This window comes from Mobula birostris, chromosome 2 (genome assembly GCF_030028105.1).
Source record: "Mobula birostris isolate sMobBir1 chromosome 2, sMobBir1.hap1, whole genome shotgun sequence".
Taxonomy (NCBI): Eukaryota; Metazoa; Chordata; class Chondrichthyes; order Myliobatiformes; family Myliobatidae; genus Mobula; species Mobula birostris.
In genome coordinates this window covers 82,429,598-82,456,071 of record NC_092371.1, presented here as the reverse complement: position 1 = coordinate 82,456,071, position 26,474 = coordinate 82,429,598, and the positions used below count along the sequence as shown (strand labels likewise).

Here is a 26,474-nt window from a genome sequence, read left to right as displayed (position 1 = left end):
GGTTAGTTTGATCTTAGAGTAGATTAAAGCATTGGTACAATATCGTGTGCTGAAGGGCACGTACAGTGCCACACTGTTCTATGTTCTACGTGCAGTAAAAAAAACTTCATTTTGCATGCTGTTCATACAGAAAACATCACATCAATACGTTGGGAGAATGTAAGGGAAAAGCAATAACAGTGCAGAATGCAGTGTTGCAGAGAAAGTTTAGTGCAAGCAGTCAACAAGGTACAAGGTCATGACAAGGTCGATTGCAAGGTCAAATGTCCATCTTATCACACTAGGGGGCAATTCAATAATTTTACAATGGTGTGATAGAAGCTGACCTCGAGCCTAATGGTATATGCTTTCAGGCTTTTGTATCTTCTGCCCGATGGGAGAGAGGAGAAGAGAGAATGTCTGGGGTGGGTGCGGTCTTTGATTATGCTGATTGCTTTACCAAGGCAGCAAGGTCAGGGACCATGGGGGGGGAGGGGGTGCTGATTAAAGATGATATCTCACTAACAGCAATGAGTCTGGGGAGGGAGCTGAGCACAAGAGACAGTGACAGAGGAGCAAAATTCTCCTGCTTCAACACTTAGTTCCACTCAAACAAACACTGCTGGGGTAAACAGTTCAAGAAAACCAAAGTTGCGGGGTCATTGGTATATAGAGGATTCCCAGAAAATTCCCCTCTAACATTCCTGAGCAATTTGTCATGGGCATTTTCTAGTAAATTTCTGAACATTTTTTCATGGGAAACCAATACTGCATATACCAAGAGAATTTGGAGGGATTAATAGGGTCAGATTTTTCTTCTTGGAATGAAGATTAAGTGGTAGATTAATAAAGGTTTTGATGGAATTACTTTCAGAAAACTATCAAGGATTCCATGGAACAGGTCAAACCTCCTGCCTGCCCCATCAAGTATTGACCTCTCAACGTACACCGCAAAATTAATTGACTTGTGGTTAACACATCACTCTTCACAAAATGGGCGCTGTGCATCCCTAATTTACCACAGCGGCAGCAGGTGAGAAAATATGACAGCTGCCGGAAAGGGCATGTGACAAACCGAGATCGTGAAAGAGTGCAAGCTGTTCATTCCTGAAGGAGCCATACAGGACTGAAGCAGGCCCTTTTGCCCAACAACACTAATCCTACAGGCCTGGATTAGGGCCATATCCCCCGTAAAGTTAGAAACCAGAAGACAGTTCTGACATCCGCAATTCTGCAGATGCTGGAGAATTTGGGAAAATATGGGAGAAACTCAGCAGTCCAGGTACTATCTGTGGATGGAGGGACATGAGTGCCCTAGAACAAAGAACAGCACAGCACAGGAACAGGGCCTCCAGCCCAAAGTGAACCAGCTAAAAAGTAAATCTAAAACCCCTCAAAACTAATCCCTCAACTTCCATATCCCTCCATCTTCCTCATATTCATGTGCCTATCTCAATATTTGCCTCTACCACCATAACGGGCATCCACCACTGAGCAAAAAATGAACCCTTCATGCCCCAGTGTAATCTTATAACATCTGTCATGTCTCCCCTCAGCCTCCATTGCTCCAGAGAAAACAACCCAGGATTTGTCCAGCCTCTCATCATGAAGGTCCCAGTGAAGGGTCTTGGCTCAACTGTTAATTTCCTTCCATTGACACTGCCAAATCAGCTGAGTTCCTCCGGTATTTTATGTCTGTTGCTCAGCTCAGCCACCTTCCAGCCTCTCTCTCAACACACCAATCTTTTTCTCTTAAGTATGGGCACCATGGTAGTGTAATGGTTAACGTGACACAATACAGCTCGGGGTGACCGGTGCTCAGAGTTCAACACCAGCACCGCTCCGTAAGGAGTTTCTCTATGTCCACCCGTGGAATGCCTGGGTTTCCTCCGGGTGCTCTGGTGTCCTCCCACAGCCCAAAAGCATACCAGGTGGGTTAATTGGTCCTTGTAAATTATCCCATGATTAGGTTAGAGTTAATCGGTTTCTTGGGGGTTGCTGGGGCAGCACGGCTCAAAGGGCTGAATGGCCGGATCCATGCTGTATCGCTGAATTTTAAAAAAAATAAAAATAAAATACCAAATGAACTTAAAACCAATATGACATTGTCTCAGGTAATCAACTTTATTCCCAAGTGTTCTGACACTTAATTTGTTCTCCCTTTCTGAAACTCTGTCATTGAAGAGTCCAATGTTGTTTGTCATCTATACTAACGATCTGGATGATAGTGTGTAAACCGAATCAGCAAATTTGCAGAAGAAACCAAGGTTGGGGGTGTAGTTGGGGGGCACAGAAGACTATCAAAGCTCGCACTGGGATCTGTACCAACTGGAAAAATGGGCTAAAAATGGCAGATGGAATTTAACACAGGCAAGTGTGAGCTTTTGCACTTCAGTAGGACCAACCAGGGTAGACTATACATGGTAAGTAGTAGGGCACTGAGGAGTGCAGTCAAACAGAGGGATCTGGGAATACAAATCCATAATTCATTGAAAGTGGCATCACAGATAGACAGGGTCGTAAAAATGCTTTTGGAACATTAGCCTTCATAATTCAATGTATTGAATACAGGAGATGAGATGTTATGCTGAAGTTGTATGAGGCATTGGTGAGGCCTAATTTGGAGTCTTGTGTCCAGTTTTGGTCACCTACCTACAGGACAGATGTAGATAAGGTTGAAAGAGTGCAAAGAAAATTTACAAGGATGTTCTGGGACTTGAGGATCTGAGTTATATGGATTGGTTGAAGAGGTTAGGACTTTATTCCTTAGAATGCAGAAGATTGAGGGGAGATTTGATAGAGATATACAAAATTATTATGGGCGTAAATAGGCTAAATGAAAGCAGGCTTTTTCCTTTGAGGTTGGGTGAGACTACAACTTGAGGTCATGGATTAAGAGTAAAAGGTGAAACGATTAAGGGGAACATGAGGGGAAACTTCTTCACTCAGAGGGTGGTGAGAGTGTGGAACAAGCTTTCAGACAAGGTGGTTTGAGTATCTCAAAAAACTGGTGACCTCCTGGGATTTTCACACACAACAGTCCCGAGAGCTTACAGAGAATGGTGCGAAAAACAAAAAAAAACATCCAGTGAGCGGCAGTTCTGTGGGTGAAAATAATTGTTAATGAGAGAGGTCAGAGAATAGCCAGATTGGTTCAAGCTGACAGGAAGGCAACAGTAACTCATAACCAAATGTTACTACAGTGGTCTGCAAAGGGCTATCTCCAAATGCACAGCACGTCGATCTTTGAAGTGGATGGGCTACAGCAACAGAAACCACGAACATACACTCAGTGGCCAGTTGATTAGGTTCAGGGGGAGTCTAATCATGTGGCCACATCGTTCCTGACAGGTCAAGACGGGCAGCACTGTTGCTTACTGTCTGCCAACACCGAGCATTGCGCAGCTCCTGTTTCTGACTCCAGTGTGTTTGTTAACAGTGCGGACGGGTCGATATGTGGCCGCAGGTAGCGTGCAGAAATTCATGCTGAGGTACTATTGGGGAAAACCCCAGTGGTGCAGTAGTCAGACAAAATATTTAATCTCAACGTTCCTTAACCAAATAGGATAACACCCCGTGGCCTCTCCGAAATGAAGCAGGAGCTGCTGAGCACAACACCGTGGGTGCCAGCTAGTCTGCCTTGTGTTTCATTCCTTTTCCAAATGAGGCTTATTCAGTGATTACAGCATCACAGTATTACAATGTTACCATACACACTGCTTACAGTTTCAAATTCATTATTTATTCATTTATTCATTTGGATCAATAAGATCGCGGAATAGGCCCTTCCAGTCCTTCGAAACGTGCCGCCCAGCAATCCCCTGATTTAATCCTAACCTAGTCACGGGACAACTTACAATGATTAATTAACCTAACAACCGGTATGTGTTTGGACTGTGGGAGGAAACCAGAGCACCCGGAGGAAACCCACGCAGTCACAGGGAGATGTACAAACTCCTCACAGGCAGTGGGAATTGAACTCAGGTCAGCTGTACTGCCAAGCGTTGTGTTAACCACTACACTACCGTGCCGCCACATGGTCACCCCTATCCCAGAATGCACCGGTCCCAGAAATGCTCCCTTATACCCATGGGCACAGCATGCAGAAGCCTGAAGTCCCACACGACCATATTCAAGAACAGCTACTCTCAGCAACTATTCAGTTCCTGAACCAACTGACACAACCCTAATCATTACAGTTTAGCAACAAGATGATGGCTCTGATCACTCTGCACTAAAGTGAAATTTGCTTTTCTCTAATTGCATTCTGAAGCATCTTCAATTACTCCGAAAGACTGAGGTTTGGTAAAATACTGAAAGGCTTTTATTCGCTGTACAATACTACCTCCACAGTGAGTGTCTGCCCCCAGACTGAGGGGGAGGGGCAAGGCGAACACCTTTATACAGGACTCTGTGGGAGGAGCCACAGGGGCAGTCAGCAGAGGGGTGTGTCCAGACAGGTAATCGAGTTACAACATATATACATGGTTTACCACACATTCATTCTCGTAAAAACTTTTTATGTTATTTTTCTTGAAAACACTAATTTATTGATTGCTAATTTATTTGGTTTGGCACAGCACTGTGGGCCAGAGAGCCTGTTCCTGTGCTGTACTGCTCTAGTCCAAAACACAAGAGATTCTACAGATCCTGAAAATCCAGAGCAACACACACAAAATGCTGGGGAAAGTCAGCAGGTCTGTGGAAATGAATAAACAGTTAATCTTTCAAGCTGAAACCCTTCTTCAGGACTGCAATGTCCGATGTGTGTTTGATTTCAACACTTGAGAGAAGTTTGGATAAGTACATGGAAGGGAGGGGTACAGATGGTTATGGTCCAGGTGCAGGTCGATGGGACTAGGTAGATTAACAGTTCAGCATGCAGTAGATGGGCTGAAGGGCCCATTTTGGTGCTGTAGTGCTCTATGACTCTAATGCTGCTTATCCGATGCCATGTGGCTCTAAAACTGATGCATGTAAGCTTTTCATTTCACTTCTGCACATACGTACTTGTGATTATAATAAACATTTTGACCTTGACATAGAAATGGGTAAAATTGCAACATTTTTAAGGAATTCTGACAAGTATATCGATAGGAAGGATTCAGAGGGGCATGCAACAAACACATCAAATGACACCTAGTCGGTTGGGCACCTTGGTCAGTATGGATGAGCTGGGCCAAAGGGGGTGTATACATGCTGTATGACTCTAACCGCAGAACTGGTCATCCAATCCTGTCATCCCATTTGGTGGGATGGAGGTGTTGGGTGTGGGATGGGTACCCATGTCCACCAACGATAGATGTGTAAAGAAACCACTGGGAAACAGTCCAAACAGCTTTCGTTCCTTCACTACCCAGGAACACATGAGAGACATGCTATGGAGTGTTCAGGCACAATCGTCCCGCCATCCAGAATCAAGCCAGGGTCTTTGCTAGCCCTCCACCTTGGCATGGCTTTCAGCATTGGCAACAATCACAACTGACCCAGGATCATCAGTCCCGTGTGACAGTGTAGTGGTCAGTGTGCATGACTTTCAGCAACAGCAACTGACCCAGGACCACTAGTCCTGTAGGCAGCGTGGTGGTTAGTGGGATACTTTATAGCACCAGTGATCAGAAAATCCTGTTTCAATTCTCATTGCTGTCTGTAAGGAGCTTGTACATTCTCCCCGTGACCAAGTGTGTTTCCTCCAGATGCTCCAGTTCCCTCCCACTGTTCAAAGGCATACTCTTCTCTGTTTTTCTTCTTATTTTGCTGCCATTTAGGGCAGCAATGAAGGTCCCTTTAGGATTCATTTTTGTTTCCATAACAGTTTTGCTTGACCAGTCAGGGTTATCCTTGAGTTGAACCCCCAAACCTAGAGGACCAGGTAGACCACTCTTCGTTAGGCCGCCACCCTCTGACCTGTTTGGCATGGGTGGCCCTACCAAGAGCCAAAGCGTGAAGTCCTGACTCCAGCCAGCATGGGTCAATGAAGCACACAAGCCTCCAAACCCTACGACAAGATTGTGGTCCTCTTGAAGGAGAGACATACGGGTTAGGGCTAGTAAGTTCTGGGCATGCGATGCTGGTGCCAGAAGCGACATTTGCAGGCTACTTCCAACACATCCTCAGACGGTGTGGGTCGCTGACGCAAACAACATATTTCACTGTGTGTTTCTATGTACATGTGGCAAAATAAAGCTCATCTGTCTTTTCTCTTTTGGACATGCTGGACCCATTCAAAAGGCTACAAATACAACCAGACCTTTCCCAAGCAAGCAATATTCAGGTTTATTCTTTGACATCAATGTACAGAAAAATCTCAGCAATTACACGCATCCCACAAAACGAAATATGATTTTTTTCCCTTGATTTTTCCAGGTAGGATTTGCACTTAATGATAGCTGGTTACTCTGCTGGGAAAGGAGTTGCCATGTTCTACACACATATTCCAATACCACCACCTTACACTGGTGAATGCTCTCGTGTTGAAGATATCAGCCCTGAAATTGTGCTTGTTCCAGCTTTACAGACTGAAGGGGAGGGTAAATAAAGGGCCACTCTAAGGAAACTGGATGCAAAGACACAAACACTGCCCCCCTAGGTAAAGTAACTTTTCACCTGTAAGTCTGTTGGGGTCATCTATTATAATCGTCTGGGTCCCCTTTACATTGGTGGGACCTGAAGCTGACTGGGGGACTGCTTCGTCGAGCACATTCACTGTCCACCACAAAAGCAGGATTTCCCAGTGGCCACCCATTTCAGTTTGACTTCCTATTCCCATTCCATGTCTGTCCATGGCCTCCTCTACTGCCACGAAGAGGTCACACTCAGGTTGGAGGAGCAACACCACATACTCCATCTTGGCAGGCTCCTACCTGATGGGATGAGCATCAATTTCCCTAACTTCCAGTAAGTTCTCCCCCTCCCACTCCTTCTCTTCTCCTCACACACTCATTATCTCCTCTTGTTTCCCCCTTCTTTTCTCTTAACATCTCCCTCTTCTTCTCCACTTTCTTCCCTTTTTCCCATAGTCTATTCCTATCAGATTCCTTCTTTCCCAGCCTTTCAACTGTCTCCACCTATCATCTTCCAGCTTCTCAATTCACCCCACTCCTCCACCCACATACCTTCCCCCTCACCGGGTCTCACCTATCACCTGCCAGGTTGTGCCTCTTCCCCTCCCCTAAGATTCTTATTCTGGCTTCTGTCCCCTTCCTTTCTAGTCCTGATACAGGGTTTTGCCCTGAACCATTGACTTTATATTCCCCACCATAGATGCTGCCTGACTAGCTGAGTTCCTCCAGCACTTTGTCAGGCATAGGATTGAAAATTGGTCACACATAAATGATTGGGGCATCATTCCATTTCAGTTAACCTGCTCCCGCCTCTATTAATTTCTTTTTGACTTTCTGACTTGCCCTTTTCCTCCTACACCCACACAACCCTAGCCCCCAAATCATCTGTCTCTTTCCCTTCCCACCCATTCGTCTACCAGTCGCCCACAGACTCCTCCCACTTGTCTCCTCCTCCCATTACATCTGCCAATCACCCACACAATCCTCCCTCTGGGCCCCCTCCCCTCTATTACTTCTGCCAGTCACCCACAGACTCCTCCCACTGGGTACCCTCCCCCCATTCCATATGCACCTCACTCACACACTCCTCCCCCTATTCCATCTGCCAATCACCCACATACTCCTCCCACAGGGATCCACCTATCAATTCCCAGCCTCTGTCACTATTTCCACTCCCCCTCCTCCAACCCAATCATTTCTCACCCCTCTCTCACCTCTCTTTTTTCCATTTTGGCTCCCCTCTCATCCCTCCTCTTCTCTTCACCTATGGTCTACTTTCTTCCATAGTCCACTGTCCTTTCCTATCAGATTCCTTCTTTGTCAGACCTTTACCGCTTCCACCTATCACCTCCCAGCCTCTGTTACTATCTCCCTCTTCCCTCCTCCATCTGCCCATCACCTCTCCTCACCTGTGGCTTCCCAGCATTTGCTTCATCACTCCAACTCACTTCTTTACACAGGTATCCCCTCTATCTTCCAGTCCAGATGAAGGGTCTCAGCCCGAAGCATCGACTGCCTATTTTCTCTCCACAATTGGTGCCTGACCCGCTGAGTTCCTCCAGCAGCGTAGTTTGTGCGACTGGCGTAGTTTGTCGCAATTAGGGTGGTACAATAGCCTAGCGGTTAGCATAACAATTTACAACGCAAGCGATCACCAGCTGGGGATCAATTCCCACTGCTCTCTACATTCTCCCTCTGATCGCGTGGAATTCCTCTGGATACACTGGTTTCCTCCCACATTCCAAAGACGCACGGGTTAGGATTGTGGCATTTATGCGGACATCAGAGAGGTAAGGTTTTACAGAGAGTGGTGGGTGTGTGGAACTCATTGGTGGTCAAGGCAGGTACATTAGGGACTTTTCAGAGACTCTCAGATAGACCCAAGGATGATAGTAAAATGGAGGGTGATGTGGGAGGAAAGGGTTAGATTGATCTTGGATTAGGTTAATAAGTCGGCACAACATTGTGGGCCGAAAGGCCTGTAGTGTGTGGATTCTTCTATATCCTAGGGAATGTGATCGAATGTTAGGAGTCCCTACTTACCAACACCTCAAGTTACTGTACGGTATACAGATCCTTTAAGGGCAAAACATTTCGAGGTGCTCTGTCACAAAGAATGAATGTCAAAACACAGGAAAAAGATGGGGATGGGGGGGTGTCGGGTAGGGGGTGCCAGAAGAGTGTCAAGCCCTACCCATCATAGAGCACATCTACACGGAGTGTTGTCACAGGTAAGCAGCATCCATCATCAGAGACCCCCACCACCCAGGCCATGCTCTCTTCTCACTGCTGCCATCAGGAAAGAGGTAAAGGAGCCTCAGAACTCACACCTCAGGATCAATTATTACCACTTTACCATCAGGCTCTTGAACAAAAGGGGTTAACTTCACTCAACTTCACTTGCCCCCTCACTTAACTATTCCCACAAGCTATGGACTCACTTTCAACGACTCTTCATCTCATGTTCCCAATACTTATTGCTTATTTATGATGATTATTATTTATTTTCTTTTTGTATTTGCACACTTCATTGTCCTTTGCACATTAGTTGTTCGTCTGTGCTATTGGGTGTGGTCTTTTATTGATTGCATTATGGCTCTTGCATTTACAGAGTATGCCTGCAAGACAGTGAGTCTCAGGGTTGTATGTGGTGACATGTATGTGGTGACATGTATGTACAGTACTTTGATCACAAATTTACTTTGAACATTGAAGAGGATCTCTGAGAGGTGCGTAGATGTGAGAGTTAGGGAGAACAGAGACCTGCAAGACTTTTCAGGCTCGATGTGCTTCTGGACATAAGGAGGGAATTGAGGCACTGGCCCATGGTGGGGTGGGTGTGGGGTCGGGGTTGGTAGTATGGATAAAATTTAAACATAAAGCTAACCTGCGTGCATTTCTGGTCACCTAGCTACAGGAAAGATGCTAATAGTATTGAAAGAATCCAGAGAAAATTTACAAGAATGTTGCCTGGACTTACGGTCCTGAGTTATAGGGAGAGGTTGAATAGGTCAGGACTTTATTGCCTGGAGCACAGGAAAATGAGGGGAGATTTGATAGGGGTACCCTAAATTATTGGGTGGTGGGGTGGAGCTATGTCTCTACCAAAGGAAATGTAAGGTGCTCCTTCCCTCTGCTAGCCTGCAGGTCACTTTTGGGCAAGGTGAAGCACCTGCTTAGCCCCCCAGTCAGGGTCACGAGAAATCATGGGATCAGGTGGTGGACGGTCATATGAGCAGCCGGTGCATATCACAAGTCCTGGTTATGCGACCACTGACACCAGACAGACAATCTCTGAAGAGTATTGATAATGGCTGGGCTCACCCATCTTGTAAAGACACTGCCCAGAAGATGGAAAACCACTTCCGTAGAAAAATTTGCCAAGAACAATCATGGTCAAGACCATGTCTGCCCACGTCATACAACACAGCACATGATGATGACACAAAATTATGAGGTGTATAGATAGGGTAAATGCAAACAGGCTTTTTCCAATGAGATTGGGTGAGACCAGAACTGAAGGTCATAGGTTAAGGGTGAAAGGTGAAATATTTAAGAGAACCTGAGGGGGAACTTCTTCACTCTGAGGGTGGTGAGAGTGTGGAATGAGCTGCCAGCACAAGTGTGGATCCAGGATTGATTGCAATATTTAAGAGAAGCTTGGATTGGTACATGGATGGGAGGGGTATGGAGAGCTATGGTCCAGGTAGAGGTCAATGGGAATGGGCAGAATAACAGTTTGGCATGGACTAGATGGGCCAAAGGGCCTGTGGCTGTGCTATAGTGTTCTATGAATCTAACTTTAAGAATGTGTTGTCTGACTAGGAACCAATACAAGTCAGGAAACTCAGAGTGACAGATATAGGACATTAGCTTGACCCGGAACACAATACAATGGAAGGAGACCTTGGCTTTTCCCCTCTTAGCTCTGCATGAAGAGGTGGAAGTTGGTGCGAGTGAACTCCTGATGGATAGTGTTGAGGAAGTTGTCGGAGTCCTCAGGGATTTCCCGAACCACCCTCTGGCCAGGAAAGCAGCTCTGCTCAGGGGTGTAGGTGAAGGAGAAGGCGCTGGAGAAGATGAGTCCGTCACTCCGCATCAGGAAGAGGGGCGCCGTGATGGGCTGACGAAGCCAACGCCACTCACTGCTGTACGAGCTGATATCGGGCACCACGCACAGGAGGGACTTGGGGTTTCTGTGAAGACAAGGTGCTGATTTCAGTTCCGCTCTTCACTCTTCCACACCCACACTCCCTTGTGTCAAGATTCAAGTTTATTTGTCATGAGCACATTGAAACAATTATTTTATTTCAGAGATACAGCACATAACAGGCCCTTCCGGCCCACCCAGCAAGCTAATCACAAACAAGAGAAAATCTGCAGAGGGTGGAAATCCAAGTAACACACACAAAACGCTGGAGGAACTCAGCAGGCCAGGCAGCATCTAGGAGAAGAGCACATTCGACATTACGAGCCAAAACCCTTCAGCAATGCACCAAATTAACCACAAAATTTACAAGGACCAATTAACCAATTTACTGGTACGTCTTTGGACTATGGGAGGAAACCGTAGCATCCGGAGGAAATCCACACATTCACGGTTTAGGGCGGCTACCATCCTGGTAGTTAGCCCAACATTTTACAGTACCAGCAACCTAGGTTCACTTGCTATTATCTGTAAGGAGTTTGAATGTTCTTCCTGTGACCATGTGGGTTTCCACCGGGTGCTCTGGTTTCATCTCGCAGTCCAAAGACATCCGGCTAGCAGGTTAATTGGTCATTGTAAATTGTCCTATGATTAGACTGGGGTAAAATTGGAGGTTGCTGGGCAGTACAGTTCGAAGGGCTGAAAAATAGAACTCGCTATAGATAGCTCTTCAATTGAATTCTGAACTCCAACACCCCAAGCTGTAATAGTGTCATGCTGCTACACTACCGCAGTGCCTCAATATTCTCTGAGTTAAATTCCCTGGGAACCCCACATGTAACATCTAGTGAAATGTGTTGGAACTTGAGTTCCCTAGCCAGGAGTCGAAACCTGGGGCAAAACGCTGAGAGTGCCGAATCCTAGCCACTAGACCACCAGGTTTCAGTCCCTTTTCTTCCTTCCATCCCATGGTTCCCCATTAGGTCAGCTTGAGGTCATTTCCTAGACTCCATCTCAACTTCTGACACTTCTATGTTGCTGTCTTTTCTTTAAATTTGTTGTGGGCTTACATACACAGTCATAGGAATATACATCATGCAAATAGCAGGAGAATTCTGCAATATACTGACCCACTTTACCACACTAACATCCAGATTTGTGATAGACAATAGATGACAAACAACGGACCCAGCACCAATCCCTGTGGCACTCGCCACAGACCTCCAGTCAGAGAGGCACCATCTTCTACAGCTCTCCGGCTTTTTCCTTAGAATACTTTCCAATAATTAACTACTCACCGACTCACTGACCTAGATAGAGTGGATGTAGTGACAAAATTTTGAATAGTGGGAAAGTCTAGGACCAGAAGGCACAGTCTCAGAATCAAAGGGCATCTCTTTCAAACAGATGTAAGGAGGAATTTCTTTAGCCAGAGGGTGGTGAGTCTGTAGAATTTGTTGCCACAGGTGGCCAAGTTATTGGGTATATTTAAAGCAGAGATTGATAGTTTCATGACTAGTAACAGCATCAAAGGTTACAGGAGCATGGGGTTGAGAGGGATGCTAAGTCAGTGATGATGGAATGGCAGAGCAGATTCAATGGGTGGAACGTCTAATTCTGCTCCTACTTCCTATGGTCTTATGGAAACAGACAATTTGTTTAAGTGCCAACTAAGCGGAGTCTCAGTTACCGGCATTTAACACATGCCCGTCTAAGCCTTTCCCATCCATGAACCTGTCCAAATGTCTTTTAAGTGTTGTAATTGTGCCCACCTCCTACCACTTCCTCTGGCAGCTCGTTCCATATACCTACCACCCTCTGTGTGAAAAACTTGCTCCTCAAAGCTTTCCCCTGTAAATCTGTCCTGTCTCACCTTCAATTGGATGGCAGAGGGGAAGAAACTGTTCCTGAAGACACACACTCAACGATTCAGGAACAGCTCCTTCCCCTCTGCCAGTCAATTTCTAAATGGATATTGAACCCATGAACACTACTTATTTAATTTAACTATTTAACATATGTATATTTACTATAATTCCCATTTTTCTCTTTATTGCAATGTACTGCTGTAGCAAAGACAACAAACTTCATGACATATGTCAGTGATATTAAACCTGATTCTGATTCTGAAACCACCCTTCCAGTATCAGACTCCACTTCCCTGGGTAAAAGACTGTGACCTTCCACTGGGGCTTTGAGCTGTGAAATTAACTACCTACTTTTCAAATACATTTGATCTTCCGAAGTGCAAGCCCTAGCACTTGCCTGGGTTAAACTCTATCTGTTATTTCTCTGCTTGCATCTCCAACTTGATCCTGCTGTGTTCTTTTGCAATCTCAAGATTGGCTCTACTTGTCACATAAACATCGAATTTTGAATCGTACAATGAAATGCATCATTTGCAACAAGTCAGATCAGCGCAGGTTTCTAACTTCTTCCTTACCTGTACATTGTCTCAGCCTCCACGTCACCAAACCACACTTTCAGGTCGGGGCTGAAGCTTTCTCCTTGGATTTCTAACATTGCCACGTCACCTCCTCCATTCAGCTTGGGAAGCAAGAACAAACTCAGTCAGGTTACAGTCACCCGAGAGCAAGAGAAGTCAGTCAGTGACCCAGACACAAAATTCAAACAAATGAAAGGTTTCTCTCCTCTCTCTTCCATAGTGAGGATGGGTGTGAAGAGATCTTACTCAGGTGAAACTAGAAGTGAGATGAGCAGATCTTTCACACTGGGGTCAAGAGCACCAAGAGAACAAGGGATTGAGTAGTGAGACCTTTAGAACCTCAACAGTTTTCTAATCACAGAAACACTGGCCAATCATTGCCCTTCATCTTGGAGGTAACTTTGGATCCAATATACTACATTCCTTTGGAGATTGTGGGCTTCTAACTTTTGATCGTTCTGCTAAGTGGGGCCTTGTCAAAAACTATGCTGTAAATTCCATCAAACACCCTCCCTCCTTGTTACTACCTCAAAAATTCAAGACAGCGTTCACTTAACAAATCCATCTTGAACAATGGATAGCAGGGGAGCTGTGTGGCCTCAGTGGTATTGGGGACTAGGCCTCGAGCCGCAGTGTTGCCTGTTTACAGCCACCCAGGAGAAAGGCATCGGAACCAGTTGCACTCCACTACAGGTGGCGTGGCGCAGTGTCCAAACTGGATTCGTTGCTGCCACCCCAGTGTTCGCTCAGCAGAAGGCAAGCTGCATCATTTTCGAATGCAGATTTCTCCAACATTCATGGACTATATTTTTTGTGTGACCGTACTTTACTCATATCTTATATATGCTTCCTATCTTATATGTGCCTTGTGTTGTGTGTGACCATTGGTACTGGCATTTGCACCTTGGCCCAGGATTAACGCTGTTTTATTTGGCGGTATTCATGTATGGTTGAGTGAATTGAATTGAATTGACTTTATTTCTTACATCCTTCACATACATGAGGAGTAAAATTCTTTATGTTACGTCTCCATCTAAATGTGCCACATGCAATCATAGTAATTTATAATAAATAGAACAGTCAATGTAATATAGAAATACACTCAAATCAGCGTGAGTTCATCAGTCTGATGGCTTGGTGGAAGAAGCTGACCTGGAACCTGTTGGCCCTGGCTTTTATGCTGTGGTACCGCTTCCCAGATGGTAGCAGCTGGAATAGATTGTGGTTGGGATGACTCAGGTCCCCAATGATCCTTCAGGCCCTTTTTACACACCGGTTCTTGTAAATGTCCTGAATCATGGGAAGTTCACACCTACAGATGCGCTGGGCTGTCCGCACCACTCTCTGCAGAGTCCTGCAATTAAGGGTGGTACAGTTCCCATACCAGGCAGTGATGCAGCCAGTCAGGATGCTCTCAGTTGTGCTCCTGTAGAAAGTTCTTAAGATTCTGGGGCCCATTCCACACTTCCTCATCTCTCTGAGGTGAAAGAGGCACTGTTGTGCCTTTTAACTCCATTTAACTAATTATGTGACTTCTAAAACCAATTGGCTACACCAGTGGTGATTTGGTGTGTCATATTAAAGGGGGGGGTGAATAATTAGGCAATAAGTTATTTTGTGTTTTATATTCGTAATTGATTTAGATCATTTTGTAGAGATCTGTTTTCACTTTGACATGAAAGAGCCTTTTTCTGTTGATCAGTGTCAAAAAAAGCCAAATTAAATCCACTGTGATCCACTGTTGTAAAACAATAAAACATGAAAACTTCTGAGGGTGTGGGGTGAATACCTTTTATAGGCATTGCATGCCCCTTGTAATTATATAAACTTCAATCAGGTCTCCTCTCAGCCTCCATCACTCCAGGGAAAGCAACCCAAGTTTCTCCAACCTCACCTTACAGCATGTGCCCTCTAATCCAGAGAGCATCCAGGTAACACACACAAAATTCTGGACAAACACAGCAGGTCAGGCAGCATCTATGGAGTGGAATGAACAGTCGATGTTTTGGGTCAAGACCCTTTATCAGGACCTGTTGAATTCCTGTCTCAAATCAACCTCCAATCCCAGGGCTAATTGACCTGGGGAGGTGGTCATCAGCCGCCATCCATGAGACCCACCAACTCAGTCATTGACCATGGGTATCATTGGTCTACATCTAAGCACTTGCCAACCCAACATCCTTCCATGGGAATCACCGACTTTCTACCGCAGAATGTTCTGACCTGGACTCGGGCTCCTACCCAATTCTTCACTTACGGCCCCTGACCTCTAACTCCCCTCATGCCTGTCCTTAAACCCTAACCTGTCCCCTTACTCCCCCACGCTACCCCCAAAAACCATCCCTACAAACCTAAAATCAACTAATTCTGAGTCTCAACCTCAATGCACTGCGCCACCTAGACCTGAATAATCGTGTGTCTATAATACCCTGGTAAACCTCTTCTACACCCTCTCCAAAGCCTCCACATCCTCCCTGTAGTGGGCTGACCAGAAACGTACCCAAACCTCCAAGAGTGGTCCCACCAGAGTTTGATAGAACAGCTCCATGACTTCCTGATTATTCTGCTCAATGCACAGAGTAATGAAGGCGAGCATGCCTAATGACTTCTCCACCACCCTATCTAGTTGTGCCGCCATCTTCATGGAGATGTGGACATAGATTCCATTACCCTTCGGTTCAATGGTGCTGGACTGAGATTGTACATTTGCAGAGGTGATAGTAAATCTTTGTAAGATCCAGGACTAGAGGGCACAAACTCAGAATAGAGAGATATCCCATTCGAACAGAGATGAGGCAGAATTTTTTTACTCAGAGGGTGGTAAATCTGTGGAATTAATTGCCACAGATGGCTGTGGAGGCCAAGTCAATGGGTATATTTAAAGCAGAGTTTGACAGATTCTTGATTAGAAAGGGCATCTAAGGCTACAGTGAGAAGGCAGGAGAATAGGGTTGAGACAGATAATAAATCAGCCGTGATGGAATGGCGGAGCAGTCTTGATGGGCTGAATGGCCTAATTCTATGCCTATGTTATGGTCCAATAATTCAATCGTGATGGAAATAGGTCCTTTGGCCCAACTCAACAATGCTAGGAAGATCTTACCTCAAGACTGTTGATAACAGGAACAGGAGTGACAGGAGAGTGCAGATGAGCCAGGCTCTCACTGAATGTGTACTCCACAGCCTCGGTACCAATAATTGTCCAGCAGGCCCCATCAGTCAACACTTCCTTATTGGCTTCTTTGGAGCAAGGGATCGCCTTGAAGGACCACAACAAAAGATCTAATCATTCAGGAGACACTCGCCATTGCCAAATACCTGTAGAGTAAATACTAGTAAATACTCCTCTCTCCCCCTAGGTTTCACCTATCTCCTTGTGTTTCTTCCTCCCCTCCCCCCACCTTCTAGCTCTGACTCCTCATCATCTTTTTTCTCCAATTCTGATGAAGGGTTTTGGCCTAAAATGTCGACTATTCTCTTCTCCATAGATGCTGCCAGGCCTGCCGAGTTCCCCAGCATGTTCTGTGTGCTGCCCTCCATACCCGTCCCACACATGTACCTGTCCAAATTTCTCTTAAATGTTATAATCAGCAGTTTATGATGGTGCTGCTGAATCTCAGAGACCTCTGTCTGGTGGCTAACAAAACAAGGAAAATAACTAAACACTTTGTTAATCATGCTTTTTTTGGTAAATGATCATTGCCAGTGATAGTCTGCTACTTCCCTTAGGATGGAGGCAATTCGATGTGGGATAACCGAGGCGAGGCAAGGCAGCAGACCCATCACCCAGAGCCGGGAAGAGCCGAGGTTTGATCAATTGAAGCGCCGGGCCAAATCAGAAAGTGGGGGTACAGGCCAAATCGAGGCATCAGGGTCCAGGTCTCAGAACGTACCAAAGCGACTGAACCTGATGTTTGGACGCCGGTTTAAGCACCGGGCTAGATTGAAAAGGTCAGGGTGCCGGGGCCGAGGCAAGGAACGGGCTGGTTCAGCTTGCCACTCCATGAGGTGTACTCGACTCTGTGCTGAATGAAGGGTCTGGGGACAGACTCTGTTTGTGGACTTCAGTTCAAAATGCTATTTGATTGTGTTTTACTGTTTATATGGTCTGTTTTTTTCTCTTTCTCCCTGCATGTTGGGTGTTCGATAGTTTTCATTATTTTTATGGGTCCTTTTGGGTTTCTTTGTTTGGTGGCTGCCTGTTAGGAGACAAATCTCAAGGTTGTAGCATGTATATATACTTTGATAATACAGTAAATGTACTTTGAACCTTGAACATTGAACCTCAAGCCCCACTGGCATCTCATTCCACACTTTCATCACATTCTGAGTGAAGAAGATCCCCCTCAGGTTCCCTCCAAACATAAAAGTATTTATAAATAAATTAAATTAAAATTTATTCTCAATAAGCAATTTATTCATCTAGAGACATGCAAACTACTCCCACCATCATAGAACATGGGAATCCCAAACTCAGGTAAATGTGGACACAAGATACAGTAGATGTTGGGATCCGGAGAAAAAAAGACAAAACTGCTGGAGGAACTGTGGAGTATCTGTGGAGGGATATAGACTGTCGATGCTTCTGGTCCTTGCTTCATCTGGACTAAAGGCAGAAAGGAGATAGCCAGTATAAACAGGGGAGAAGAAGGAAATAATCAAGAGCTGGGAGATGATGGGTGAATCCAGGTGAGGAGAGGTGATGGGGAAGTGGAGGAGGAGAGAGTGAGAATGGCGATAGAGGCTGGGAGGTGACAAAAAGCAGAAGATAGTGGAATCATTAATGGGGTTTCACCAGTGAGAGGGACCTCGATGTTTGCGAGGACAGTGTAAGACCGGTTGATGTGCTGGAACGTCTTGGTGTTAAGGAGGAGGATGTGCTGAATAGAAAGGAGGAATACAGAACCAAATAAGGGAGGTGGGGAAGGCTGATGCAAACAGTGTGGGGAGGAGTATATGATGATGGGCAGATTGAGTGGTTGGAGGAAAAGGTGAAATTTTCTGTTTCAGCGAGGAAGTTAAATAGTGAAAGCTGATAACTCACAATGGGTAAAGCAGCACCTACAGAAACAGAAAGGGAGTTCACATTTCAGGTTGAAGACCTTTCACCAAAAGCATAATAGCTCAAATAAGTTCCTGATAAAAGATTATAAAATGATTAGAAGCAAAATCTTGGTCAATGTCTCCCATCCACTACATAATGTACTGGGTGGGCACAGGAGTACATTCAGCCAGAGACTCGTTCCACCGAGATGCAGCACAGAGCGTCATAGGAAGTCACTCCTGCCTGTGGCCATCAAACTTTATGACTCCTCCCTTGGAGGATCAGACATCCTGAGCCAATAGGCTGGTCCTGGACTTATTTCATAATTTACTGGCATAATTTACATATTACTATTTAACTATTTATGGTTCTATTACTATTTATTATTTATGGAGCAACTGTAATGAAAATGAAAACTAATTTCCCCCGGGATTAATAAAGCATGACTATGACTATGACTGAAAACAGGGTAGAGAATCAGAATTGTTTTTTTCCCCAGGGCAGAACTTTCAAATGATAAGGGACAGGCATTTAAGGTGTGAGGGGATAGTTTAAAGAGATGTTTAAAACCTACCATGCTTGGAGGGAGAAGGGTGTAGTTTCTATCGAAGACCTGTACATAGAGGGACGGTTTGCAACATTTAGTCTGCTGAAAGAGAAACTTGAGCTGCCTCATTCGCACTTTTTTCGTTACTTACAAATTAGACACTACATTCAATCTAAGATTTGTAATTTTGAAACCCTTCCAGGGAAACATCTACTTTTTGATATTTTAAAGAACCCCCCTGACTCCAAGCATCTCATTTCTAAGTTTGTACGTTTGTTTGATGATTGCACTGTAGCGTCTACTGTGAAGATTAGAGACACCTGGAGAGAGGAGTTGGGTATTGAATTATCTGAAGCTGCCTGGGACAAGAGTTTGTCTATGATACAGTCTTGCTCTGTTAACAGAAGACACTAAATGATCCAGTTTAAAGTTGTTCACCGTCTCCACTACTCTAAACTTAGATTAGACAGCATTTACGCTTCTGTCTCGCCAATATGTGATAGATGCCAAGGGACGGAGGCCAAGTTCTCACACACCTTTTGGTTTTGCCCATTACTGACTGGATTTTGGTCCAAAATATTTGACTGGTACTCAAAGGTCTATAAAAGATCCTTCCCTTTGGAAGCTGGTCTCTTTATATTTGGCTGCTCGCAATCTACTATTTGTTTCCCTGCAGCCATACAACAGTCTCTGATGCTGGGGATGACTGTCGCCAAAATACTTATCTTGAGGGAATGGAAATCACCTTCTCCCCTTTCAGAGATGGATGGCTGATATGATCTCAGTCATACAGATGGAGAAACTTAGGTTCTTGAGAACCAACTCAATTAAAAAGTTTTCGGCTATCTGGGATCCATTTCTTGCCTACCTGGACGAGGCCGGGGGCGGATGAGCAATTTCCCCCCGGCTGATTTCTCACGTCCCTCATTTGAGATTTAATGTTTAGCATTTTTGAGCACTTTGTACAATAGCATCCCTCTAATATTATGTCCCTTTTTTGGCTTATTTCATTTTTACACGTCTGAGCTGGTATGTTCTTGTTGATTTAATTTTTTTTTTCAAAATTTTGAAAATAAACTATTAAAAAAAGAGACGTGGGCTGAAGGGCCTGATTCTGTGCTGTATCTCTCTATGAAACAACCTGTAACACAAATGACAAGGTAGAAGATACATGGGAAAGCCCAGTATACTATCTTCCAAGTCAAATGCGGAAATATAGCCATGGTCCTACATCATCAATGAGTTTAAATCTGGGTGCTGTCTGGCCAACACCTTCACCAGAGGGGCCACAATACTTCATCAGCACCTTCTCAAGGGCAATCAGGCATGGTCAATAAATGCTGATCTGATCAGTAACCCAGATGTGCTCAGCGGTAGTATAGTGATTAGTGCGATTCTATTACCGTTCAGGAGTTCTGGAGCTCAGAGTTCAATTCCGGCTCTATCCGTAAGAAGTTTGTACGTTCTCCCCGTGACCCACATGGATTTCCTCCCACAGTCCAATGACATACCAGTTACTCGGTTAATTAGTCATTCTAAATTTTCTAGTGGTTAGGCCAAGGTTGAATAGGTGGGTTGTAGGGTGGTGCAGCCTGTTGGACCAGAAGAGCCTGTTCTGTGCTATGCCTGTAAATAAAATCAAACAAAAATAAAAACTGAATAACTTCACACTTCTCCTCCAACTAATACGGGAACTAATGTGCCATCTGGGACAGCAGGGTAGGGTAGAGGAACCAGAAACCAAAGACCATGATTCGGTATATCAGACAGACTTCTACAGTGGAAAGCAATCTAATCAGTTGGTTCCCAGCCTAGAATGGAACGTAGAACATAGAATAGTACAGCACAGTACAGGCCCTTCATCCTACAATGTTGTGCCAACCCTCAATACCTGCCTCCCATGTAACCTCCCACCTTAAATTCCTCCATATACCTGTCTAGTAGTCTCTTAAATTTCACTAGTGTATCTGCCTCCACCATTGACTCAGGCAGTGCATTCCATGCACCAACCACTCTCTGAGTAAAAAACTTTCCTCTAATATCCCCCTTGAACTTCCCACCCCTTACCTTAAAGCCATGTCCTCTTGTATTGAGCAGTGGTGCCCTGGGGAAGAGGCGCTGGCTGTCCACTCTATCTATTCCTCTTAATATCTTGTAAACCTCTATCATGTCCCCTCTCATCCTCCTTCTCTCCAAAGAGTAAAGCCCTAGCTCACTTAATCTCTGATCATAATGCATACTCTCTAAACCAGGCAGCATCCTGGTAAATCTCCTCTCTACCCTTTCCAATGCTTCCACATCCTTCCTATAGTGAGGTGACCAGAACTGGACACAATACTCCAACTGTGGCCTAACCAGAGTTTTATAGAGCTGCATCATTACATCGTGACTCTTAAACCCTATCCCTCGACATATGAAAGCTAACACCCCATAAGCTTTCTTAACTACCCTATCTACCTGTGAGGCAACTTTCAGGGATCTGTGGACATGTACCCCCAGATCCCTCTGCTCCTCCACACTACCAAGTATCCTGTCATTTACTTTGTACTCTGCCTTGGAGTTTGTCCTTCCAAAGTCTTCCACCTCACACTTCTTCAGGTTGAACTCCATCTGCCACTTCTCAGCCCACTTCTGCATTCTATCAATGTCTCTCTGCAATCTTCGACAATCCTCTACACTATTCAAACACCATTAACCTTTGTGTCACCTGCAAACTTGCCAACCCACCCTTCTACCCCCACATCCAGGTCGTTAATAAAAATCACGAAAAGTAGAGGTCCCAGAACCGATCCTTGTGGGACACCACTAGTCACAATCCTCCAATCTGAATGTACTCCCTCCACCATGACCCTCTGCTTTCTGCATGCAAGCCAATTCTGAATCCACGTGGCCAAACTTCCCTGGATCCCATGCCTTCTGACTTTCTGAATAAGCCTACCGTGTGCAACCTTGTCAAATGCCTTACTAAAATCCACATAGGTCACATCCACTGCACTACCCTCATCTATATGCCTGGTCACCTCCTCAAAGAACTCTATCAGGCTTGTTAGACACAATCTGCCCTTCACAAAGCCATGCTGACTGTCCCTGATCAGACTATGATTCTCTAAATGCCCATAGATCCTATCTCTAAGAATCTTTTCCAACAGCTTTCCCACCATAGACATAAGGCTCGCTGGTCTATAATTACCCAGACTATCCCTACTACCTTTTTTGAACAAGGGGACAACATTCGCCTCCCTCCAATCTTCTTGTCCATTGGAAGTCCAGTGCACAAGAACGCAACAGGCTGCAGAGAGTTGGTGGACTCATCTAGTTCCATCGTGGGTACAGCTCTCCCAACCATCAGGGACATCGATAAGAGGTGGCATAGATCTTAAATGATCTCCGCCATCCAAGCTATGTCCTTTTCTCATTGCTACCATTGGGCAGGAGGTGCAAGAGACTGAGACCTACATGTCATGGTTCAACAACAGCTTCTTCCCCATTGCCATCAGATTCCTGACCTGGACCTGAGAAACTCTATTTCTACCATAGACTCTATATCCTCAACTTCCATTCATGTTGCTATGTTTACTTTTGCTTATTTTGTTGTGTTAGTTGTGTTTAATTTATATTGTTTATGCAATTTGTGTATATAATATACCATTCTGCTGCTCCAAACAGCTAATGCTCATGGTGTGTATAAGCTGAGTTCAAAGTTCAATGTTCAAATAAATTTATTATCAAAGTGCATATATGTCGCCATTTTCTTGCCAGCATTCACAGTAAATGCAAAGAAATATGGGTACATGTGTCCATGACAATACACTTCAATTTGAACTTGAATGATATATTCTAGTTCAAATGATAAACCTATCCTTTTCATCTTTGTATCTGGGCAATTGAATAGGCCAAAACACAGCAGTGGAAAAGCAGCTGATGGTCAAGTGTACCTGGAACTGTATGATCTTCTCGTTGGAGAGGCACAGGTACATTCTGTTGGATCCCTTGATGTGGAAGGCGCACTTGTGGAGTTGAGAAACAGGTTCATCGATATCCAGCACCGCGTACTGCTTGTACACCTTCCGAATGATCTGTCCACACAATTACCACAAAGAAAAACAAGGTTACCTCACCATTGCCCAGATATGTCAACTGGTGACCAAATAGCACAAGTACAGTCATTTGTGGCTTTTGAATTTGGGCCAATTTGAAGTCAATGGTCTCTGCCTCATGACCTGGAGGCCACAAAGTCCACCTCAGCAGCTGAAGAATTTACATAATTGAATAAGACCATAAAAACATAAGACCATAAGATAAAGGAACAGAATTAGGCCATTTGGCCCATTTAGTCTGCTCTCCATTTCACCATGCCTGATCTATCTCACTCTCAGACCCGATCTCCTACCTTCTCCCCGTATCGCTTCATGCCCTGACTAATCAAGAATCTATCAACCACTGCCTTAAATATACCCAATGATTTGATCTCCACGGTTGACTGTGGTAATGAATTCTACAGAATCACCACTCTCAGGCTAAAAAAATTCCCCTCATCTCCATTTTAAATGGACACCCCTCTATTCTGAGGCTGTGTCCTCTGGTCTTAGACTCTCCCAGCAAAGGAAACACCTTCTCCACGTCCACTCTTTTGAGGCCTTTCAACATTCGCTAGGATACAATGAGATCCCCTCTCATTCTTCTGAATTCCAGTGAATACTGACCCAGAGGCATCAAGCGCTCTTCATACGATAAGACTTTCAATCTCAGAATCATTTTCATAACAACACACATCAAAGTAGCTGGTGAACGCAGCAGGCTAGGCAGCTTCTCTAGGAAGAGGTACAGTCAACGTTTCAGGCCAAGACCCTTTGTCAGGTCCAGTAAGGCAATTATCACTACAGAAGAAAAAGTTAACCAAAGGAAGAGCATGACCCTACATGGAAGAAACCCCCACAATCTGACAGACTGCACATCGACAAGGAAGCGTGGAACACTTGGCTCGGAGTTGGAGACCTCTTTCCAGAAACAGAGGGGTTCTTTGTGGCAATACAGGACCAGGTGGTTAACACAAAAAGTTATCAAAATACATAATGAAAGACCAACAAATTCAAGATGATAAATGCAGAAAATGCCAAGAGAAACCAGAAACAATCCAACACATTGCAGGATCCTGTAGCAGTTTAACTCAATCTGATTTCTTACACAGGAACAATCAAGTTGCAAACATCATTCGCCAAAATCTTGCTTTAAAATACAAACTCATAAAAGACACCAAACCTTGCTATGAGTACAAACCTGGTCTAGCCTTAGAGTCAGAGTACTACATATTTTATCACAACCAATCCATTATTACAGATAGGACAATACATAATATTACAGGATAAACAAGCAAGAGCAACTTACTTAATAGATATAGCCATTCCAAACACACATAACATACAGAAATCAATAAGTGAAAAACACCAGAAATAAGCTGAACGAAAGGAGGAATTTGAAAGACTATGGACCATGACCAGGGTAAACAATGTCCTGATAGTAATATCTACAACTGGTATCATCCCAAAGTCGCTACACAATAGCATTAAACAGTTAGGGCTACACAGCAATATTTATACAAATCTCGAGAAAGCTACAATGCTATAAACATTAGAATTGTCTGAAAGTTCCTAAGAATTGAAAATGAGAGTGCTTGGCTATGCCCGTACCTCAAGTTTTACCAACGAGCTGAGAGAAAATAAATAATAATAATAATAATAATAATGATAATAATAAAGTACAATTATCACCCATGTAATATAATATATTGCTATGAATATAAAAATTATATGCTATAATATATATTATATGTTTACCTGTATTCCCATATTTTCATCTATAATCATATAATGTAATAGAACCCTGTTATATTATTATCACATAATATTATAAATAATTATTATTTAATCATTATTAACCATACACTATAAATGATCATTTCTACCAAGCAAACATCTACTTTTATTTAATATTTTTAACATTGTTAAACATTGCACAGCATTAATTGATCACCGTTGATTTCCATATCTAACTGAGTTCTGACTGCCCTGTAGTGTCCTTTAACAAGCCTCTAAATCTAAGATTAGACAAGACATTCTAGAAATGTTAGTGATGGTCACGCCTTGGGTATAATTCTTTTCAAGTTCTGCCCAGATCAGTGAGGCTCTGGATTCAGTCCATTAGTGGGTTCCCACTAGCATGGGCACGGTCCTTTCAACCCAACTCGTCCATGCCAATCATGGTGCCCAAGAAGATAGTCAAAACACAAGGAAATCTGCAGATGCTGGAATCTCAAGCAACACACATAAAAGTTGCTGGTGAACGCAGCAGGCCAGGCAGCATCTCTAGGAAGAGGTACAGTCGACGTTTCGGGCCGAGACCTGATGAAGGGTCTCGGCCCGAAACATCGACTGTACCTCTTCCTGTAGATGCTGCCTGGCCTGCTGTATTCACCAGCAACTCTTAAGATAGTCCAATTTGCTTGCATTTGGTCTATTTGCCTCAAATTTCCTCTTATCCATGAACTTATCCAAATGTCTTGTAAAATGGCTTCTCTGACAGATCAATATTCCTGCAACACCATTTGCTCAGGGTGGGGGCTGTGGGGGCAGAAAGAACCTGGGCTTCTCAGTTTCAGACTGGGGGCAAGTGTCCAATCCACTGAGCACTGAGCCACAGACAACTCTACATGTTAACAATACCTGGAGCAACACGTCATATTCCATCTGGGAAACCTCCAACCTGAGAGCATGAACATTGATTTCTCTCATTTCTAGTAATTTCTCCCACCTCCCCTTCTCTCTTTTTCCATTCCACATTCTGGCTCCCCTCTTACCCCTTCTCTTCTCCTCATCTGCCTATCACCTCTGTCTGGTGCCCCTCCTCCTTCCCTTTCTCCCATAGTCCGCTCTCCTCTCCTATCAGATTCCTTCTTCTTCAGCCAATTATGTCTTCCACCTATCACCTCCCAGCTTCTTACTTCATCCCCCTCCCTTTCCCTACCCACCTGCCTTCCCTCTCACCTGGTTTCACCCATCACCTGCCAACTTGTACTCCTTCCCTTCCTCCACCTTCTTATTCTGGCTTTCTACTCCCTTCTTTTCCAGTCCTGATAAAGGATCTCAGACGGAAATGGCAACTGTTTATTTCCCTCCAAAGCTGATAACCTCACCTGCTGAATTCCTCAGGCATCTATCTGTGTTCGACACTTCAGCAAACCTGGTTCATGGAACCATTGCAAGGCAGGCTACGTAGTACATTTTACACCCATTTAAGGGTCTCCGAAGCTCATTACTGGTACTGAGTGGGGCATGGGGCTATCACCTGAGGGAATATCTTTCTCTCACTGTTGGTGAATACACAAAATAACACTGATCAAACTGCAAGGTGTCTGAAGTGAACGCACGGAAGATGTACACACCATGCTTGGGAGGCAGACTCCAGAAGTGGTGCAGGTTAATTTGACTGCCGTTCCATATCGGATGTATCCATCATGAGGATAGAAATCACCCTTCTGGCCGGATTCCGTGTCTGCAGGGGAAACAACAGGGTGTTAGACTGGAACAATGAGGAGATACCCTGTTTCCCAGCAAGGGCTTCTTCTTATACCTGTACACCTCACCGTATATGCAGACTTGACGATAACCTTGGACTTGGATTCCTGAAACCCAGGACTGACACTGCACACAAGGCCTTGGCCCATTATTTATTTAGTGATACAGCGTGAAGTA

General features: G+C 44.5%; 1 protein-coding gene across 3 annotated transcripts in view; it reads right to left on the bottom strand.

Annotated features, from left to right (window-relative positions):
• Window positions 1-5,712: 5,712 nt before the first annotated feature.
• Window positions 5,713-26,474, bottom strand: part of rbpjl (recombination signal binding protein for immunoglobulin kappa J region-like) — an 80,820-nt gene continuing 60,058 nt past the window's right edge. For all 3 annotated transcript variants that reach the window (XM_072244050.1, XM_072244059.1, XM_072244063.1), the window contains 5 exons: window positions 26,165-26,274; window positions 22,662-22,802; window positions 16,239-16,394; window positions 13,133-13,236; window positions 5,713-10,738 (listed from right to left, as the gene is read on the bottom strand). In XM_072244050.1, coding sequence (XP_072100151.1) covers window positions 10,465-10,738; window positions 13,133-13,236; window positions 16,239-16,394; window positions 22,662-22,802; window positions 26,165-26,274 — 785 coding nt within the window. In that variant the 3' untranslated portion in view covers window positions 5,713-10,464. The remainder of the gene's footprint in view (window positions 10,739-13,132; window positions 13,237-16,238; window positions 16,395-22,661; window positions 22,803-26,164; window positions 26,275-26,474) is intronic.